This window comes from Ailuropoda melanoleuca, chromosome 3, assembly GCF_002007445.2.
Source record: "Ailuropoda melanoleuca isolate Jingjing chromosome 3, ASM200744v2, whole genome shotgun sequence".
In the NCBI taxonomy this organism is placed as follows: Eukaryota; Metazoa; Chordata; class Mammalia; order Carnivora; family Ursidae; genus Ailuropoda; species Ailuropoda melanoleuca.
Window position 1 is genome coordinate 63,538,884 of NC_048220.1, and position 19,401 is coordinate 63,558,284.

At 38.0% G+C, this 19,401-nt stretch overlaps 1 protein-coding gene across 1 annotated transcript in view; it reads left to right on the plus strand.

Annotated features, from left to right (window-relative positions):
- The first annotated feature begins 5,813 nt into the window (after nt 1–5,813).
- ADGRV1 (adhesion G protein-coupled receptor V1) overlaps nt 5,814–19,401 on the plus strand; it is a 520,697-nt gene continuing 507,109 nt past the window's right edge. Inside the window, exon 1 of the mRNA XM_034655643.1 lies at nt 5,814–5,976. Coding sequence (XP_034511534.1) covers nt 5,955–5,976 — 22 coding nt within the window. The 5' untranslated portion in view covers nt 5,814–5,954. The remainder of the gene's footprint in view (nt 5,977–19,401) is intronic.

The following is a 19,401-nucleotide window of genomic DNA, read 5'->3' on the forward strand; positions in this document are numbered from 1 at the left end:
TACACGTTCTTGTACAAAGATGAGAGTGAGTCTGCTGACTTGCACTCTCTCTCTCTCTCCTACCATCTTTCTTTCTCAGTTCTGTTTCCTTTTAGTGGCAGGGAAGATCAACAAATCTATTGGCCTGAGCTGATAATCAACAGCAGGGTAAGTTGCCAGTCCTCCCTCTCCAGAGTGGAGGAGAGAAAAAAGCCAGACCCTCCCTCCCCTCAAGGCTGATTCTTCTTTCCCCCAGGGTGAGGGTGGAGATAGGTGATTGTTCTCTATTGTCATTTTATCTCTTAAAAAGCCCTGGAGATCGAATCTGGTATCAGTGTTTGGTAGCTTTCTTTAGAAGGTAGGTATTTGTTTCTTTGGTCCCTGCTTGGGCTAAATTCCCTGTTCCAGGGAAGATGAAAATGGTGTATTCAGTGCATTGACTTATAACACTGTACAATATTCAGCAAACGAACAGGAAGCCCCAGTTGTTACATATGTTGATAATAGCTGTTAGCCGCTTCTTTTTATTTCTTTTTATTCCTTTTCTTTCCTTTTTGCTGTTGCTGTTGTTGTTTTCGAAGAGGGCAAGAATGAAGAACTCAAGGCAAGACTGTTAAGGGTAAGAATTTTAGATTACAGCAAGCAGGAGTTTAGCCAGAATCTGAATATATAGGTGTTGCGAAGCTCAGATGAAAATATTGATCAGAAACTAGTCAGAGGAAAAAAGAAACAGCAGATCACAAAAATGAGGACCTAGGACAGGGAATATTCCAGATTTCTTGCAAAGAATCAGGACTAGAATATATATAATATGTCCTTGTGGAACAGAACAACAAATTCAGCTAAGAAAGCTTCTGGAGGACCGAGACCATCTGCCAGTTCATCTATACGTGTCGAAAGCATCATATGTCACTGGTGCTCAATAGAGGATTATTGAGTGAATTAATCAATTTAGGATACAAGTACCAAAACAGAACCTGAGAACTAAAGTAACTTTCGCTTCTGCATAGAGCAGAGGTCAGCAAACTACTACGGCCCTTCGGCCATTTCTGGCCATTGCCTGCTTTTGTAAGTCAGTTTTATTCGAACACAACCATGCCCATCTGTTTACATAGTGGCCTTGGGTACTTTGGCACTACAGCGGCAGACTTGAATAGCTGTGACAGGGACTGTAGGACTTGCAAGTCTAAAATATTTACTGTCTGGCGCTTTATTGAAAAAGTTTTCTGACCCCTGCCCTAGAGGTTTAAACTATTTTTTATACGTTTCCTGTTCAGTGTGACTTAACCACACACAGCATGGCTCACTCAGATCCAGAGGTAACTGGGAGCACCTGTCTGTGCTGTGAGGCAAGAAAAGTAAAGTCCGGGAAACCAAAGCAGGGAGGGAGTGACAGATCTATCAGAGAGGAGAGCAAAGGAATCTTGACTCAATCCAGTAATTTCATCTCTCCCTTCTGTGAACCATCTTTGTATCTCTCCAACAGCACTGGTCACATTATACTTTGATCACAATTTTGTATCTTCTTTCCCCTACTCAAAGCAGGGTACAGGAGGGCAGAGACTGCATTTTGTCCATGTTCATATTCCGAGTGTCTAGCCATACTTCTGGTTAAATAAGTACTCATTTAAAATATGCACTGCAGTTAGCAGGATCATGGTAGCACCTGAAAAAGAGGAAAAGCAAGGTCTGGCAGTTCAGAGGCTGTAGGCTTTTATGTATTAGCAAGCAAGAGATCAGTTAAATGAAAATCAGTTTGGAGTAGTGTTCAAGTAAGTGGTAACACCAAGGATTAGCTCTGGGTGAGAGATGGTTCAAGGAATCACTCAGATTTTTTGAGGCTTTTTATTTCCAAAAGGTCCAAGAATACTTATTGTTTCTGATCTGGGAACAGAATCTCAGTTTTAGGTATGCTCAGTTATTAGATGGATTCTCTGATCCCTTTGTGCTAGGAATTATTCCCTTTGGCTCACAAATTCTAATTCTGGGTCTGACAGTGGGGCTTCCTCCTCACTTATCTGTCTAGTCACATCATTCATCCAAAAAATATTTAATGAGCTACTACTACGTACCCAGACTCTTTGAGAACTTGGGTTGAAGCTGTTTTTTCATCGTGGAGGGCTAAGATGATAAACACTACATGTTACTGAGAACTTTACTACATATTGGTGTGCAAGGGAGGAGAGATGGGGGACAAGTAGCCTTGGTGGGTCTGATGGGAGTGTGGCGAGGAAGAGGAGTCCAAGTCTGGCAAGCTCCCGAAAAGCCTTAATTTGTTTCCTGTCTGGGACCTAGGGCTTAAATAGAAGAAGCCTCTGGCAGGCAGATTTAGACCCTCTTGAAGTAACATCCTGCTTCTATTTCTTTGGAGGTTAGGCGAAGTGGAGACTGCTTAAGCTTGGGTTTGTTCTCGGATAAAATTCCCTTATGTGTGCCTACACTTAGATACCTGAACTGAGTGTCAAGTATGAGAAGTTAACGTTCAAAGAACTACAAAAATCTTCGGAGAAGATTTATAAGTGTTACTTAGTATGAAAGGCTAACTAAATTAAAGAAGGAAGAAAAATTGTATGACATCAGTACTTTTCTTACAGGGTTTAAGCAAACAAATTACTTTTGACTGTGTGAAATTTAGAGTTACCGAAATGTGATCTGATGGAGATTACTATGGGGGAAAAGACTTAGACTCCATCAGTGCCGCACTGAGGTGGAATTAGGAATTTGGCCACCTTTGTCTTCTCATATTTCAACTTTCAACACCTCTCCCTCAGCAGCACCTCCTACCTCCCACATCCACATGCCCAGGAATCCACTTCCTTTCCGTTTTTCTTATCAAAGCATGACTTGAAGAACAAAATCTCTTGGTGCTGTAAATGATGGGAGAAGTTTAGAATACCTGCTTCAGGTGTATTTGTATTTTATTATGGGATCAAGTCATGTTTTCTAATGTTGAATTGTGAAGCACCAGGACATAGGCTTTGGGAATCATTTTTATGTGATAGCTTTCCAGGTTCTTCACAGAACCCTATTCTATTATATATGCTTGCCTGCCCTTCTCCTCCAGATGTGTTGAATTTCTACTGCTATATCCTAGAGCCTATTCTAGCTACTAGGTATGAAGTAGAGAATGAGAGAGATGTAAGACCTACCCCTCCTGGAGCTTTTTTTTCTTACGGGTAGATGAAAACACCTAGGTGTTTATTAGGATAAATGATATAAAGAAAATACAACAAGGTAATGGTTAAGAATGCCTGTGGAAGTTATCCTAGGAGGAAGGGATAGTCGAGCTACCCCTTAAATGAAGGAGATGGTAGAGAAGCCAGCCATGTGAAGATCTTAACAGTGTGCCACACAGAGGGGGAAAGTTTGGGCATAGGTTCTGAAGCAGGAATGGTCTTGATGTGTTTGAGCCACAGAAAGGGGGTCAGTGTGATAGGAATACAGTGAAAAGAGGGGGAATGGTATAAGATGAGGCTAGAGAGGAAAGTGGGGGCAGAATCATGTGGTCCTTTTAGTCCAGGTGAGGAGTTCAGATTTAAGTGTGTTGGGCATCTAGTGAATACTTTCAGCATTTGATAGCATCTACACCATCCTGTCACATAAGTGCTAAAAGTACCAGCGTTTCTGTTTCCTGGTGTTTTATATTTCAAGGCAAATATCATCAGCTCTCTGGAGAAGCTTTCACCATCCCACACAATCTCTTCCTCTTGGGACATCTCTAGCACTTTCTAGGATGCACATTTTTTGCTTGGTATCTTCTGCTTTTTCGGCTCATTAAACTTTCACCCTAGAGAGTGCAAGCTCAGTGCACTTAGGGTTCTGTTTTAGGGATCACTGTTTTTCCCACAGTGCCTTCCAGTGTTGTCTTCTTTCTAAAAACTCAGTAGAAATTTTAATGAATAACTTAGTTCCCTGAGGTAGTTTTAAGAAGGAAAATGGGTTTAGGGTTTCGTTTCAGTTCATCACAGTGCCTAAGGTGGTATCCTACACAGAGTGAAAATGCATGCTGAGGAAGTCCAGTTGTGGAGAATGTTTTTAATCACAGGACTTGGTGAAACAATGATTAAGCCAGAACAGTTTGATAGATGCTGACCTTGTCTTAATAAACTAAAGTAACANGTCTTAATAAACTAAAGTAACGTTTAGCAGCAAATAAAGCCTTTTTATGAATAATATAATAAAACTGTGGGTTGAATATAGAACATTGAATAATCTACAAGCTGTAAATCTATGGAGTATATTAACAGTGAACACATGTTTAAAACTATGTGAAGAAAACATTTTTCTAATACTATATTTTTGTTTCACGTTATCACTGCATGAATAATTGATTCACTGTCTTGACTATAAATTGTCTCCATGTTTCAGTTTCCTTAGTGTAGGTTATAGTAAGCACATCTGTGTCTACTCTTTCACTGTGCCTGTGGATTTTCAGTTTCTAGACCCAGGTCCGCCTTTGTAGTTAAGCATCACAGGAAAGCTATTCAATGTCCTTGATCATTTAGGTTGCTCTTCTCACTACCTGTTCTTATGCTTTGAAGTGCAGCATCTGCATTCCTACACAGTTTCTCTACCAGAACCCTTTTGTCTGAGTCATCTTTGCTTTAGTGCCCAGCTGTTGGTTGACTGTTGCAGCTGTGAGATGAGATGTTCAGCAACAGCCCATAATAATGCTAAATTAGTACTGATTGAGAGCAGTTTGCAACTCTATCTAGTTATTCCAGTCGAGATTCATTACAAAAGGGTACCCTATGCCCTGTATTTGGAATTAGGAGAAGATCTACTCTTGTTTCTGACTTTAAGCCATTTAATCAGCATTTATTTTATTTTTTTCGTCCGTAAGATCAGTAGTGAGGTGGTGTTGGACTGCCAGTTGCTAACCTTTAACCTCCTTCCCGGTTTGAAACTTCTAAGAATGCTGCATGTGGTTTTCTCTGGCACAGATGGGCATTTGCGCGTTGTGGATGATCTGATCTGATCTTGGGGGCTTTACTTTTTTAAGCCCTGGGAATAATTGCCCACATCTATTGGAATTTTACCACGTTTCGTATGTAGCGTTGCAATTCACACACGATCTCATTCATCTAACAACCGTATGAGGTAGGAATTAATCCTCGTTTATAAAGGAGACAGATTATTTACCTATACGTTGACCGTAGTCTCCATTTTTAAGTACATGTAGGGGTAGGGTCCTCATTTCTAATATTTGGTCAATTTGTGCGCAAATTCTCTGAACATCTCAAGATGTTTAAGATGTGCTTCAAAGTTTAAAATAAATGTCCTTCGGAAAGGAACAAGAATCAGTAAATGGCTTTTCTCAGAAAGAACACCGGCAATTGCTTTCAGAGTACCCAGGGCANGTTTAAGATGTGCTTCAAAGTTTAAAATAAATGTCCTTCGGAAAGGAACAAGAATCAGTAAATGGCTTTTCTAGGAAGAACACCGGCAATTGCTTTCAGAGTACCCAGGGCAGAGTGCCCGCCAGTCGGGGGGCGGGTGGTGTCTTTGTGCCTAAGGGTACAGACTAGAAAGTTCAGTCGAAGAGTAGAACACTAGAAAGCGCGAACCGCGTAACTCGCCCGAGCCGCGCCGGCCGAGTCCAGGCTCGGAGGTTCCGGCGCGCACGCAGGTCAGCTTAGGCGCCCGGCTGCCGGAACAGTCCATTAGGTATGGCCACTGCAGGGTGTTCTCGACGCCGGAGCGCAGACCTGGCTGCCCGCTGAGCCGACGGGGGCGCGCTGCCTTGGGCAGCCACCCCCGCTCCGCTGGTCAGGTGAGCGCAGCCCGGGGAGCCGCGAGTCCTATTGGAGCAGACGGAGGATGGAGGGGGAGGAGAGAGGGGGGAGGAGAATGGAGCCTGTCCTGACCCGATAGCGGGAGAGAGGACCAGCAGCCCCGGCGAAGCCCAGGGGCGCGAGCGAGAGGCAGAACGACGGTGTGCGAAAGGGACCGGCGGGGCCGCAGGGCGCGCGCGGATGTCGGCGTCCCCAAGGCTAGGTAGGCCACGGCTGGGGGTGGTGCTGCGAGCATCCGGTGCTACAGGGGAGCGGCGCAGCACGCGCGGCGCGCAGGGGGGCTGCTCCCGCACCTGTTGCTGGACGTGGAGGCGTGGGCGCGGGAGGCAGGGCGTGCGCCCGGCGCGGCGGGTTGCGCCTAATCCCGCAGAGCTGCGGCTAATCCCGCAGAGCTGTCCGCGTCCACTCTGCCCGGGGCTGCGGCGGGGCGGTGAGCGCTCGGTTCCTGCCAGCCGCCCCTTCAGAAGCAGCTTGATCTCAAGGAACGTGAGAAGTGGGAAAGAGCAGAGGGAAAACTTTCCTTTCCTCTCTTTTTTCCTGTTTGAAACCCGAACCCTAGCTTTAATTTTAAAAAGTCTGCTTGGGAAATAACCGACCAAGAACGGCGCGCCACAGGTAATAATTGATAATGGGAACGTTGAAATACACTTAGAGAAGCTTCATGTTCAAAAATAACCGCTGTGTCGAAGAATTTTCAGTGAAATATGTTGATCTCAGGGAGTTTGGAATTAGCCTGGAGCCGTAGAATAATATATATATTTAAAAAGCTTAGACATTTTTAACGTCTTCAGCTATTTTAAAATTGATTTTTTCCCTTGAAATTAAAACTAAGAAACTATGCTAGTGTTCATGGGAGGAAGAAAGTCATTTTAAGGTGCAATATTAACTTACTCGTTGTAACTTTTATTTTAAACCGACTTTTAGCATTTCACGAAATCCACAACCTTTAAAAATGTTTGTAATGTGTTTATATGTAAGCTATGGACTCTTTTAGAAATTACTCATATCAAATCTTGAGAGTGTATAATTACCTAACCATTAGGATAAAGCTCAAAGAATATACCTTGCTAATACAGCACTATTTAAAAATTCTTTCTGAAATTATTACCTTACATCACTGAAGTGTTCCTTCCTCCCCTTTGTGTGTTATTTATAAAAACAGCTAGATAGAACCAAACAAAAAGTCATGAAAAAAAGATGTTCTCGTCGAGATACAAAGGAACACCGACAATTTTTTTTGGGTGATTTACTGCAGGGAGTGGCAAATATACTCTGAACTGTGATATAATAAACTCTTTTAAATATATGCAATTAGATATGTCTTGGCTTGCAGTTAAATTACTGTTACTTAAGACATTTATCCATCCTTCTGCACCTGATTTTTCCTCATTTACGAAATAAAGGGATGGAACCAGGTGAATGAAAAGACTTATTTCAGGTGGAAATGGTAAGTCTTCTTATAACTTTTTAAAAGAAGTAGCCAACATGTATACACTAAAAATAAGTATGACCAAATCCTATCTCCATGTTTTTTCCGTGATGAGTCACAATAGCAGCCACCCCATACTGAATGCCTGTTATGTAATGAATTCTGAGAAGCCCTTTATATAGATTATTTAACACTTACCACAAGACCATAGATTAGTATTTTTCCAATTTACAGATAATGGTATTGAGGCATGGAAAGTTTAAGTTCTTTGCAAAAGTTCCCCAGTTAGTAAGAGCTGATCAAGGATCTTTCCTGAGTGCTCTAAGCATCTACCCTAAACTGAAAGTGATGATTAAAAGTTGAAACCACCTGTAAACATCCATTAAAAATAATCTTAAACTAAACTGTAAATACGTAATGAGGTGCAGGCAAATTATGGAACAGCATTGAGTCTTGATATCAGAAATAGAAATCATGTATTAGTCAATGTTTATTACATTTTACTAACAGCAATTATACTTTCATGCTGTATATATATCAAATATTGAATGCCAATTGTATTCATTGTCAGAAAAGGATAATGTGAGGTGTATTTGGAACACAAATACTTTGATAGTAATAAAAATAATGACTAGAAATAATATGGTAAATAATATGGTAAGGCAGAGGCTAGTGTGAGGCAAAGTATTTCATATATCTTTCTACTTGCAGGTGCCCTTGCCCATATTTTACCCAAAGAAAAAGAGTGTTCACAACAGACTTAGCTGTGACTAAACTCTTTTGTTCATGCTCCCACGGTGAATACCACATTTACTGAATGCCCACTGTATGTTAGGAATTCTAGGCCCTTAAAAAGAGTAACTTTGTATTTAATCATCAAATACTATTATCCTGATTTGCAGATGAAAAAACTGAGGCAGAAAGATCTGTGACCTGGGAGGTCCCACAAAGAAAATACATTTTGCCTTGATTGCGTGTTTGATCCTTTAATGTTCAGAAAGTCATAAGGTGTGAAAACACTGTTGCATTCCTTAAGCACTGGGAGGAAATTTGGAGCCAAACTAGATCAACCCCTTTATTTCCTATTTGGGAAACCGAAACAGAGAGAAGTTGAGAGACTTAAAGTCACATATTCTCTTTGTGCATTTATGACTTGAGTCACCTGGATATTCCCATAAACTATTAAGTGAGAAGCATGATAATTGATTAACTTGGTCATTAGATGTTTGATTTATTGACACTCAACCAAACACTGCCTCATGCTCTTTTTTAATATTTCTGTCCTACTGTTACTGAAAATTTCAAGGTTGCCCAATTAGGATACTAAATCTTTGAGGCCAGGGACTATATTATATGTTTCTCTAGTATCTCCAGAGTTGAGCACAATGGTTAATATATTGAATTTGTTGTCGGCTTTGTTACCGATTTACCTCTGATAAGTCATTATTTTATGCACTGGGTCCAAAAGTTTGCACCGTGCAAGCACGGTACTGTCATTACTTTCACTTCACATAGAGGGCAACCAGATAATTTAAGGATGCTTTTAAAGCATATTGAGTTCCTTAGATGATGATTGCTTAATTTGATTGTAAAATGTAGTGTGACCACGGAGAGATTTGGATGGGCATTTCCCTGATTTTGTGGGAAAAGTCAAACAGCTTAGTATTACATGCAGTTGAGTGTACATCTCTTTCTCTCTCCTTGACTTGGAAATAACTTTTTTTCTGATTGTAAAGATAATACAATATGATGTAGTAAATTCACACGGTACAGGAGAAAGAAAAATCACCCGGAACTGCACTGTCCAAAGGTTTTGGTGAACGTTCATCCAGAAAGATGTCTTTTTTCCCTAGAACTCCTGCTGGATCAGGGTGGGAGCTGAATTATTTATTGGAACTGTTTACGATTGAAAGATCTACTTAGTATTCTATCACTCTCAGGCAGCTCAAACTTTATGCAAATAATGGCACTTGTTGAGAAATGAAGATAAAAAGACTGTCTCACACAGAATGACGCAGTATGGAAAGTTGATCTCTCCATGCATGCATGCCCGTTTTTCTCCCTTCACAAGGCAGGAGTGGAGCCAGGGGTGGGGACGGAGGCATCTTTGCATGTATGGAGGGTTCCCCAATGTGTCAGGATGTCAGGCCACACAAGAGGCCACAGCACCCGAGCTCTGTTGCCCTGATGGAGGTGTGGTAGAGGAGGAGAAGGGTGGAGCTGGGACACAGGAGGCTGTGGTAGTACAAAGGCTGTGTTTTCTGATTCCACTGTGACACACTATACACTTTAAAATGTACCAGACCAAGTCCCTCCCCCAGCTGCTGGGCAGGTGGTCATGGGGCGCTTTCTGATGCAGTCAGGCGTAAGGCTGGCTATACCTCAGAATGAGGGCAGGATGCTGATGGGGCATTTCTCATTCATTTATTCAGGATTCTGAAGACCCCGAATGGACTCTTTTTCATATAAAGGGGGAAAACTGGCTGTTGGAATAATTCTCCATAAATGAGTTTTGAACTAATACAAAATTATTAGGTATAAAGGGAGGCTGGGGGTCTCTTTGAGATAGGCAATGATAGCTCTTTCCATATGCATTTGAATATAATTACATTGAAAATATTAATGTTTTAAAGATTACATTATTTGATTACTTTAATTCATAAATTTATTTGTTATTCAAAATTCCCTTTTCCTAGGCACACTTTCTTGATTTGTGCTATATATTTGGACATAGAATTCTTTCATGGCTTACTTTATTAGGGGCTTAACGTGGCTTAAATCCAACCATCTGTTCGCATCTTGGCACATCAGTGCATTGGAGGTGCTGGTAGGGGCTAAATAAATTTCCCACATTTTAAAGGTTAGGGAAAGAGCTACCTTTATGAATAGATTTCAAATGATTCTCAGCAAGACAATAGTGCAGAAGTGGAGAAAAAATGCATTTCATTCTCTGAAGCACAAGGTCCCCTGTCTGTCTTTAGTTTTGCTGAAAGGCAATTAGCATTTCAACTAGCCAATTTGGTTACATGCAATGAAGTACTTGGGTTTATAATTTGCTGCTCTCTGTCTGAGGCAGTTGAGCTCCAGCTCATATGTAATCCTCTCCAAGTAGCCTTCTCTCCTGCATAGTTATTGTTGCTGGTCTTAAATAACTAATCAACAGAGAGTTTTCCTTGCCTTCAACTGTGGGGTGCCATAAGGCAAGGAAAATGAAATGCCAAGCTAATAAGGGGATGATTGTAATTATTAAATAGTCATTATTGAAATGCTGCACAGGTTGAAAGATACAGAATAGCTTCAAATAGAATAGCTTCAAAATACAACTTCAAAAAAGGCATTGTGTGGCACTCTTAATAGTTTATTTCTGCATGCAGTGGGCACAGTGAACTGAAGGTATATATGTTATATAGAGGGAATTAAGTGAGATGACTCAAAATTAACAAAGAAGAAGCAATTCTTAACTATTTATGTTGACTTCGCACTCTTTCTACAAGAAAGAATTCTGTAGGTAATGTGTGTAAAAGAGAAAATAAATTTTTTAAGTGTTATAACAAGTGAGCAAGTGCTCTGAAGCCTACTGTGGAAATAATTGAAAGGTTTGTATATGTGTGCTAATTGAAGTTGAGATTTTGTTAGCTTCTTTAGTCATGAATTCTGATAATTAGGTAATATTAATATACTTCATGCACATATCGTATTCTTCTTAAGGTATCACTGTATGTTTTGATAACTCTTTTGCTAGGATAATTGAAATGATATTATCTTTTAATCCATGTCATGGGGCGGTAATTCAATTTAGCTCATCTTTTTATGCAACACTGTTTTTGCAAAGTTGTACTTACGTAATTATTTGGAAATAAAATAATACGTTTCTCATTTTTCAAATAATGTTTCACTGAAAAGGCGTAAGAGAAATGTTTTAGATATAAGCCTGGCAAGTGATCAATATAATTTGAGAACATATGCGAAAGAATTGCACTATCTTTTATGTTTCCAACCTCTGCTATAAAGAGAAAGCCCTGTCTGCACCTATAATTAGAGTCATTTGTATATTATTCAACTAAATTCAGCATTGTTGCTGAGTAGGCATGAAATAAAGAAGCCTAACCTGTCCTTTGGCAGACTAGTCAGGTAGGGATGGAAAGTGTTGTGGAAAAAGTGGGACTTGATCTGGACTTTGAAGAATGGTGGAGAAGAAGAGGGAGTGGAGAGAGGTAGAGAGAAGAGCCCAGGGACTAGCTTGGATCAGGGGTGCAGAGGGAGGAGTGATCCAGGTGTCTTGTCCCAGATACACATTAGATCAACTTGCCTGCAGATGTTGAAAGAACAGAGAGAGCTGGTTGGAAGTGCAGGGTCAGTTGGAGTTTTTAAAAAGGTGAGATATAATTCACTCATCAAAAAAACTCCCACCTTTTGAAGTAATTCAGTGGTATTTAATATATTTATAGAGTTGGACAACTGTCACCACCGTCTATTCCAGAACATTTTTGTCACCTCAAAAAGAAATTCGGTGTCCATTAGCTTTCCCTCCCCATCCTCTCCTCCCCCTAAGTCCCTGGCACCTAATCTGTGTCTCTACAGATGTGCCTGTTCTGGACATTTCATGCGACTGGAATCGTATAGTATGTGGCCTTTTGTGTCTGCCTTCTTTCACTCACTTTCCAAAGTTACCATGCTGTAGTGCATATCACTACTTCATTCTTTTTTATGGCTGAACAGTATTTCTTTGTATGAATATATGAATATACTGCCTTTATCCATCAGTTGATGGACATTTGGGTTGTTTCTACTTTTTGACTATTACATTATATACATTTGTCTGTGAGTTTTTATGTGAACATATGTTTTCAGTTCTGTTGGTTATATGTCTAGGAGTGGAATTGCTGGGTCACTTGGGAGGGCGGATAAAATAGCCGGGATGCATTCAGGAGAAACTTACCCTTTTCTTTTATGCCTTCTTTTAAGCTCAGGGTCACATTATAGGGCAGATGTATCAGGTATGGCTTGAAAGTTCATTACTTGGAACTTTCCTTGTGTAGACCTCTGCCAATTAATATTTAAGACAGGACCAGATTGTGAGAACATAACTTAAAGGAAGTACTTGCAGCCAATGACTTCTCCCTCACCACTGGCTTTAGGTTTTCCTAAGAAGGAAGTATGGTCCAGGCTGGCATAATAATTGACCTATCTAGGATATGCTAATGTCAGAAATGTGATTGGACATTATTTGATGCATGTTGAATTCAATTCTCTGATGACTTCTGTGTTTTCAATAGGGACTCACCTAAATGATACTGGTTGAACTACCAAAATGAGGAAAAAATTATTTTTGCTTCTAAGACAAATTACAGAAGATTTCAAATGTTTTGTTAAGGAGAGCAATTCAGTAAATCATGTGATTGAGAATTGGACCTTAGGTAAAAGACAAGTCCAGTCCAGTAATGTATAGTTTTATCAGATATCAGTAATTCTGGTGTGTGTGTTTGTGTGTGTGCATTTATGCATTTGTTTATCGGAAACATTAACTATTTTCCTGAAAGGGTCTGATGTACTTTATAAAATGAACAAATTTAAACAAATAAATTTAGACAAATGTGTCTTCTTTTGGTGGAAGCAAAATATTTTAAGGTTTTTGAAAAAACCTAAAAAATATATTTATGATTTGCAACGTAGATTCACATGAATTAATTCATGTAACCTTAACTGCATGGTTGTAAGTTACTGTTTTACTTTATAGATGAAATGAAGATTTATAAGTCAACAAAGTTAAAAACGGCAACAAACTCAGGTCTTCAGTTTAGTGTCCAAAAGTTGTTTACTCATTAATGATCACAGTAATGATCATAATCTATTATTTTTTTGGTGTCTCATAAAAGCATTTCTGTTAATTTTAGAATGAATTGACTTCTTATCTTGAATTTCCTAATAAATAGATCTGTTTCATCAGGTAGCTTTACATTGAAAATCTCACTGTAATAAAAATATTTCCAAGCCTCAATCAGGACTTCACTTCTTTTGAACATTTGTTACCAAAATTATAAATAATTGGGGATAATCTTTGAATCCCATTACAAAGCAATTTGATCCTGAGTGGCAGTTTTACATAATATTTAAGTACCTTTCTTGGAGAAAGTCAGCAAACTCAGGAAATTGTTCTTGTTTTCAGGTGATTAGAATGCCCTAGCTTTTATAAGACAGTGCTATACCTACTACTTGAGAACTTGAAATAATATAATTAATAGAATTTCCAGAAGGTGTTTTAGCTTGGGGGATTTTATTTCATCTACTTTTTATTTCTCACTTATATACATGAGTGCTGTTACATTGGGGGTTGGCCGTTCATTCAGTGTTTACTGAAGTACTCTGTCAGGGTCTTGAAAAACATGCTGAATGGGTGATTTCTACTTTTACATTTTATTGTAGCTACTGGCCTCAAAATTCAGATTTTATAGTGATTTTTAACATTTTAAAATCCCAACGATTTCATTGGCACTGTGTTTAGAAATCTTAACCCTACTCTTCTAGGTAGCTAACTCCTTTTCCCTCTCTCCTCGGAGATGAATATAAGCATGGAGAGAATTAGGGCTGCTATTTGCCTTCTTTCATTGCTTCTGCTCTTATTAAATTACCATTGTCATCTGCAAATAAAATCTACACCAACAACTAGTCACCTTGCAAATGGAAGATCACTGTGAGTGTGAAATTCTATGTGATATGACCATTCTTGTTATATCGTTAAGCATTAGGTATAGGACTGTGCTAGTAAGTAGGCTATGCTGCCAGTAAGAGGCTAGGTTTGATTATAGATAGAAGAAAATAAAGATGTGTGTTTTTCATTTAATGGAGTTTTATATGATAAGATGTATAGATATAGTGGCTTTTTAAAATTATCTTTCCTACAAGGTCTTTCCTAGCAAGATTCCTTTGTTAATAGAGAATATTAATCTAGTATTTAGTTAAAAACCTGGGATCCGGACCTTGAGAGCTTAGGTTTGTATCTTGGCTTTGGATTTCTGAGGTCTAATCTTGACAAATATATTTAATCTATATGTCAGGTTCCTCATCAGAAAATGAGCACAATAATAGTACTTATATTTTAAATGGTTGCTATGAGGATCAAAGAAGTTAATATATATAAAGGAATTAGAACAGCCTAGCTTTTAGCTGCTATTAGCTAATATTGTCACACATGAAACCCAAGTTTTTGATGATTAGGGTGCATGAAGGATACCCTCTTCCTTTGCTCCTTTGGCTCCTCTAGATTCATGAAGAGGATTTAAATTAACATTGAAGCTATGAGCTTGAGCATCAGCCCCTAACATTTCTTTTCCTTTCTTACTTTTATAGACTTCTTTTGGATCCTTAGCACATTAATCTTGTAGCCTTTTTATTTTCTAATATAGGCACTTCCTTAGGAAAGTCTCCCTAAACCCTCCAATTAGGTTTTGCATCATTCAGGTTCTGATTTCTATAATATTTGCTGCTTTGGCTCATGAGTCTTTCTAGGGCCTTTTATTATTATTATTTTTAAAAAGTCTATTTATTTATTTGANTTTAAATTAACATTGAAGCTATGAGCTTGAGCATCAGCCCCTAACATTTCTTTTCCTTTCTTACTTTTATAGACTTCTTTTGGATCCTTAGCACATTAATCTTGTAGCCTTTTTATTTTCTAATATAGGCACTTCCTTAGGAAAGTCTCCCTAAACCCTCCAATTAGGTTTTGCATCATTCAGGTTCTGATTTCTATAATATTTGCTGCTTTGGCTCATGAGTCTTTCTAGGGCCTTTTATTATTATTATTTTTAAAAAGTCTATTTATTTATTTGAGAGAGAGAGAGAGACAGAACAAGCGAGGGAAGGGAGAGAGATAAGCAGGCTTCATACAGAGTGTGGAGCCTGACTTGGGGCTTGATCTCAGAATCCTGAGGTCATGATGGGAGCCGAAACCAACTGAGCCACCCAGGCACCCCTCTTTCTAGGGCCTTTTAAAAAAATTTCCAAGTGATGCTGCTTTATTTTTGTTTTTTGGTGTTGTTAATTTATAAATGAATTTTATTGTATTCAGAACACAAGCACTAGATGCTATCCAATTTTTAGAATTTACTGTCAATTTTTATAAACCTTTCTTCTGTGCTCAAAATAACATTGTATTCTCTGATTGTTGGGGGTGTATTCTGTATGCCCATCAGATCAAGCTTAGTAACTGTGTGGTTCATACTTTCCATATCTGTCCTAATTTTTATGTACTTGATACATTGAATACAGAAAAAGAGAGAGAGAGAATATTAAAATCTCTCACTTCTCTCTGGTGTTCTAGCAGAGTTTTTTATCTATATTTGGAAGCTCTGTTTTAGATTATCTCCTGGTAAGTTGACATTTTTGTTATTATGAAGTGACTGTCTTTATATGCTTTTTGCCTTGTAGTCTATTTTGTCTGTAACAGACACCAATAACATTTCAGTAGGATTTGCCTACTATCTCATGAACTTCAGAAAGAAGGAAATGATCCCAGAAAGCTCTAAGATGTAAGGAATGTTGACTGAAGTCAAGAATAAACATTTGGATAAACAAAGAATATTAATGATTAAATTCTGTAATTCTGTTGTTATGCATTGTGAGTTAAGTAAAATAAGATAGAGTTTATATCATAAAATTAGCATGTTAGTGGGGTTTGTGTGACAGAGGATTGGTTTTGAATATTCTAAGATCCTTTTATTGTTCAGTAGTAGGGCGAAGATATTTAACTTTAAACTTTTGAAAATTTACAGGGCGAAAATGATATCGCTCGAGGAGCAAACATATCAATCCACAAGCACAGTGAAAGGAAGCAAGAGAAGAAAAAATAAAGCTGCGTAAGAGCAGGGCAAAAAGCACGAAAGGCAAAAAAAGGTCTAAATGTAAGACTATCAGAAGTGACTATAAATGGGAATCCTCAGTAAGAGCACAGAGTTTATCAGAGAAGACCAAACATTATAGAAATCAGTTACATGTCGTTTACAAGGGACACGTATTCGACAAAAGGACTTAGAAATGTTGAAAGCCAAAGAATGCAAAGAGAGATAACAGCCTCTAACAATTTTGTATTTAATTTTGTACACTCTTACTTGAAGAGAGCCCCAAATTTATATATGCTTCAGTCATAACTAAACATTCTAAAACTTAATAACTTAAAATAACTACTTATTTTGCTCATAAATCTACAACTTGCAAGGGTTTTGTGAGCACAGTTACCTCTTGTCTTTTTGATTATAGCTATTCCAATAGGAATAAGGTGTTATTTTATTGTGGTTTTGATTTGCATTCTTCTGATGACTGATTAATCATGTTGAGTATCTTTTCATGTACCTGTTAGCCATTTGTATGCCTTCTTATGGAAATGTCTATTCAGTTCCTCTACCCATTTTTTAATCAGATTGTTTGTTTTTTGGTATTGAGTTGTATGAGTTCTTTATATATTTTGGATATTAACTCCTTATAATAAAGGATTTGCAAGTAGTTTCTCTCATTCTGCAGGCTACCTTTTCATTTTGTTGATGGTTTCCTTTGTGTTGCAGAAGTTTTTTAGTTTGATGTAGTTTCTCTTGCTTGTTTTTACTTTTGTTCCTTTTGCTTTTGTTGTCAAAAAAAAAAAAATTCCCAAGACTAATGTCAAGGACTCTACCCCCTAAAATTTCTTCTAGAAGTTTTATGGTTTCAAGTCTTCTGTTCAAGTCTTTAATTCAATTTGAATTGATTTTTATCTGTTTCATCCACAAATGATCATTTTACAATTATTTTATTAGGAGTTGCAAACATGTGCTTTGTCAACTCTGTCATTCTTGCCATATTAGCTGGAATTCTTTAAGGAAGAACTTTTCCTTAATGGCTAGGCTATTTGGTTATTCTAAAAATGAGTTTACCTAGAATAGACAGGGTAAATATTTAATTCTTCCCTTTTAAATGTTAATTTCAGAGTAAGCCACTGATGCTCCAGTTACTTTCAGTGGTGACCAGTGAGATTTATTTATTTGTTTATTTTAGTATACTTATGAACAGAAAGATTTATATATTCAATGTGTTTCAAAGAATTGCAATCATTACCTTTTAGATGCACAAAAATTTTAGTCTTTGGCTAATGGGAGCCCTTTCATATTCCTCTGTCCCATTAATGTAACCTCGTTAATCCTTAATAGCATTCTTGGTGGTACAAGATACTCAGGTTCATTTTGCATATTTCCCTCCCTAGCCATCAGTTATTCCTATAAGAAACCCTTGTTTCTGGGGAATGGTGTTTAGAGACAAAAATCTGAGCACTAGTGATGCTTATTGTTACTTAGTTGTCATTACTTCTAAGCCTTTTTAATAGACGAAGTCAGAAATATATATTTTACAATATATCATGAGGTGATACTGGTATTTCCAAATTAAATTTAACCTTCCAGATACTTTATATAATTTTTTTGGTTTTATTGTCATTTCTACTTTCTCTTATGTGATGGCTTATTATTCCTATTTTATAAACATGTATAGTTTCAAAATATATATTCTACAGCATATAAAACATGGTTCCCAAATATATATGCGACAATATAAAAATATAATTTAGACACAATAATATTGATATTACTACTGACAGTAAGAATACTGAATGAAGTATATAAGCTTTCTTTGCAGCTGTATTTGTCATTAGAATTTATTGTACTGTGGTCAGTCAAAATACTATTTTCTAAAGTCACTAGAAATAATTATTTTGTTTGTAATTATATCATCACTTGCTATATAGTTGCTTTATTTATTTCAGTTTGTCTGTATATACTTATTTTTGCAAAGAAACGTTGACAACATAATTCAAGGGCTGGTAAAAGTGGTTATCTGTTGGGCGCCTGGGTGGCTTAGTCGGTTAAGTATCTGCCTTCAGCTCAGTTCATGATCCCAGGGTCCTGGGATTCAGTCCCGCATCGGGCTCCCTGCTCTGCAGGGAGTCTTCTTCTCCCTCCTCTGCCTCTGTCTCTTATGAATAAATAAATAAAATCTTTAAAAAAAATGGTTATCTATAGGGGGAGGAAAGTAATAGGTGGATGGAAGTGAGAATTCTCTGACTATATCTTGTTATATAGGCTTAAGCTTGGATTCAGGTAAATGTGTTATATATTCCAAGATAAAAATTAGGTTAAAAAATTATCAACAGCAGGAGATGTCAAACAGTCTGTGGGATGTGTGAATCTGGAATTTGAGGAAGAAGTTTGGCTGGAGATGTAAATTTGGAAGATTATAGTAGTGAGGTGAATGAGATCAAAGTGAGAGTGAGTGTGGTTGGAGAAGAGATCCGGGTCTGAGAACTAGAATAGTTTATCATGCAGAGGTCAGGAAGAAGAAAAGGATCCAGCAAAGGAGACTGAAGGATTGAGAAGGAAAACCAGATGAATATGGCATCAGGTAGCTTCATGAGAAAGTGACCTAAGAAGGAAGTGACCATCTGCCCTTTCAGTCATTTTTCCTGTTACCATCCTTCTACTACATCCAAAGGAATATTTAAAGTTATAGGACACAGCTGGAGTTAGGGAAATGGGTGATATTTAGGGAGGGAGAGAATGTGCTCTGATAATGGGAAAGCATGTCCAACTTAGAGGAGACATTCAAGTAAGCCAGTTCTTGTAAAATTTTCACTCTTAGTCTACCTACCTTCTGATACCTTCAATCCTCTCAGTTGACTTTGCTGAACTTAAATGGAACTCTGGATTTAAAATAGGATCAAGTTAAAATTTAAAGTTGGAGGAATAAGAATAAACAAAAAATTATCTTTCATGAATTGTAAAAAAATACAGAGAAAAATGATATAGACATCTTTTTTTAAAGCCAGTTGATTAGCCTAAATTTTATGATTGAAGGAAGGGATGATTACTATGACAGAAGGTGAGGACACAGTGGGCAGTATAACTTCAAAGTATTTTGTGCCCTGGACATATTCATCAAAAGCAGAATAATGAAAGAGGGAAGTCTGGGGGAGTCATTGCATTATTAGAAGAAGACTCCTTTATTTCAATTTATGACACCAGATCACCTAAGGCAAACTCCAGAGATGAAAGATATTGTAGTGATGCACACAATGAATTCTATTAAAGGCTTCCTTTTCACTTGTGAATTTTCTTCAAAGGTAAGTTTTAGGTATAGAGAATTTCTTAGAAGGATGTGAATACATGTGTGGGTGGGTGGGTG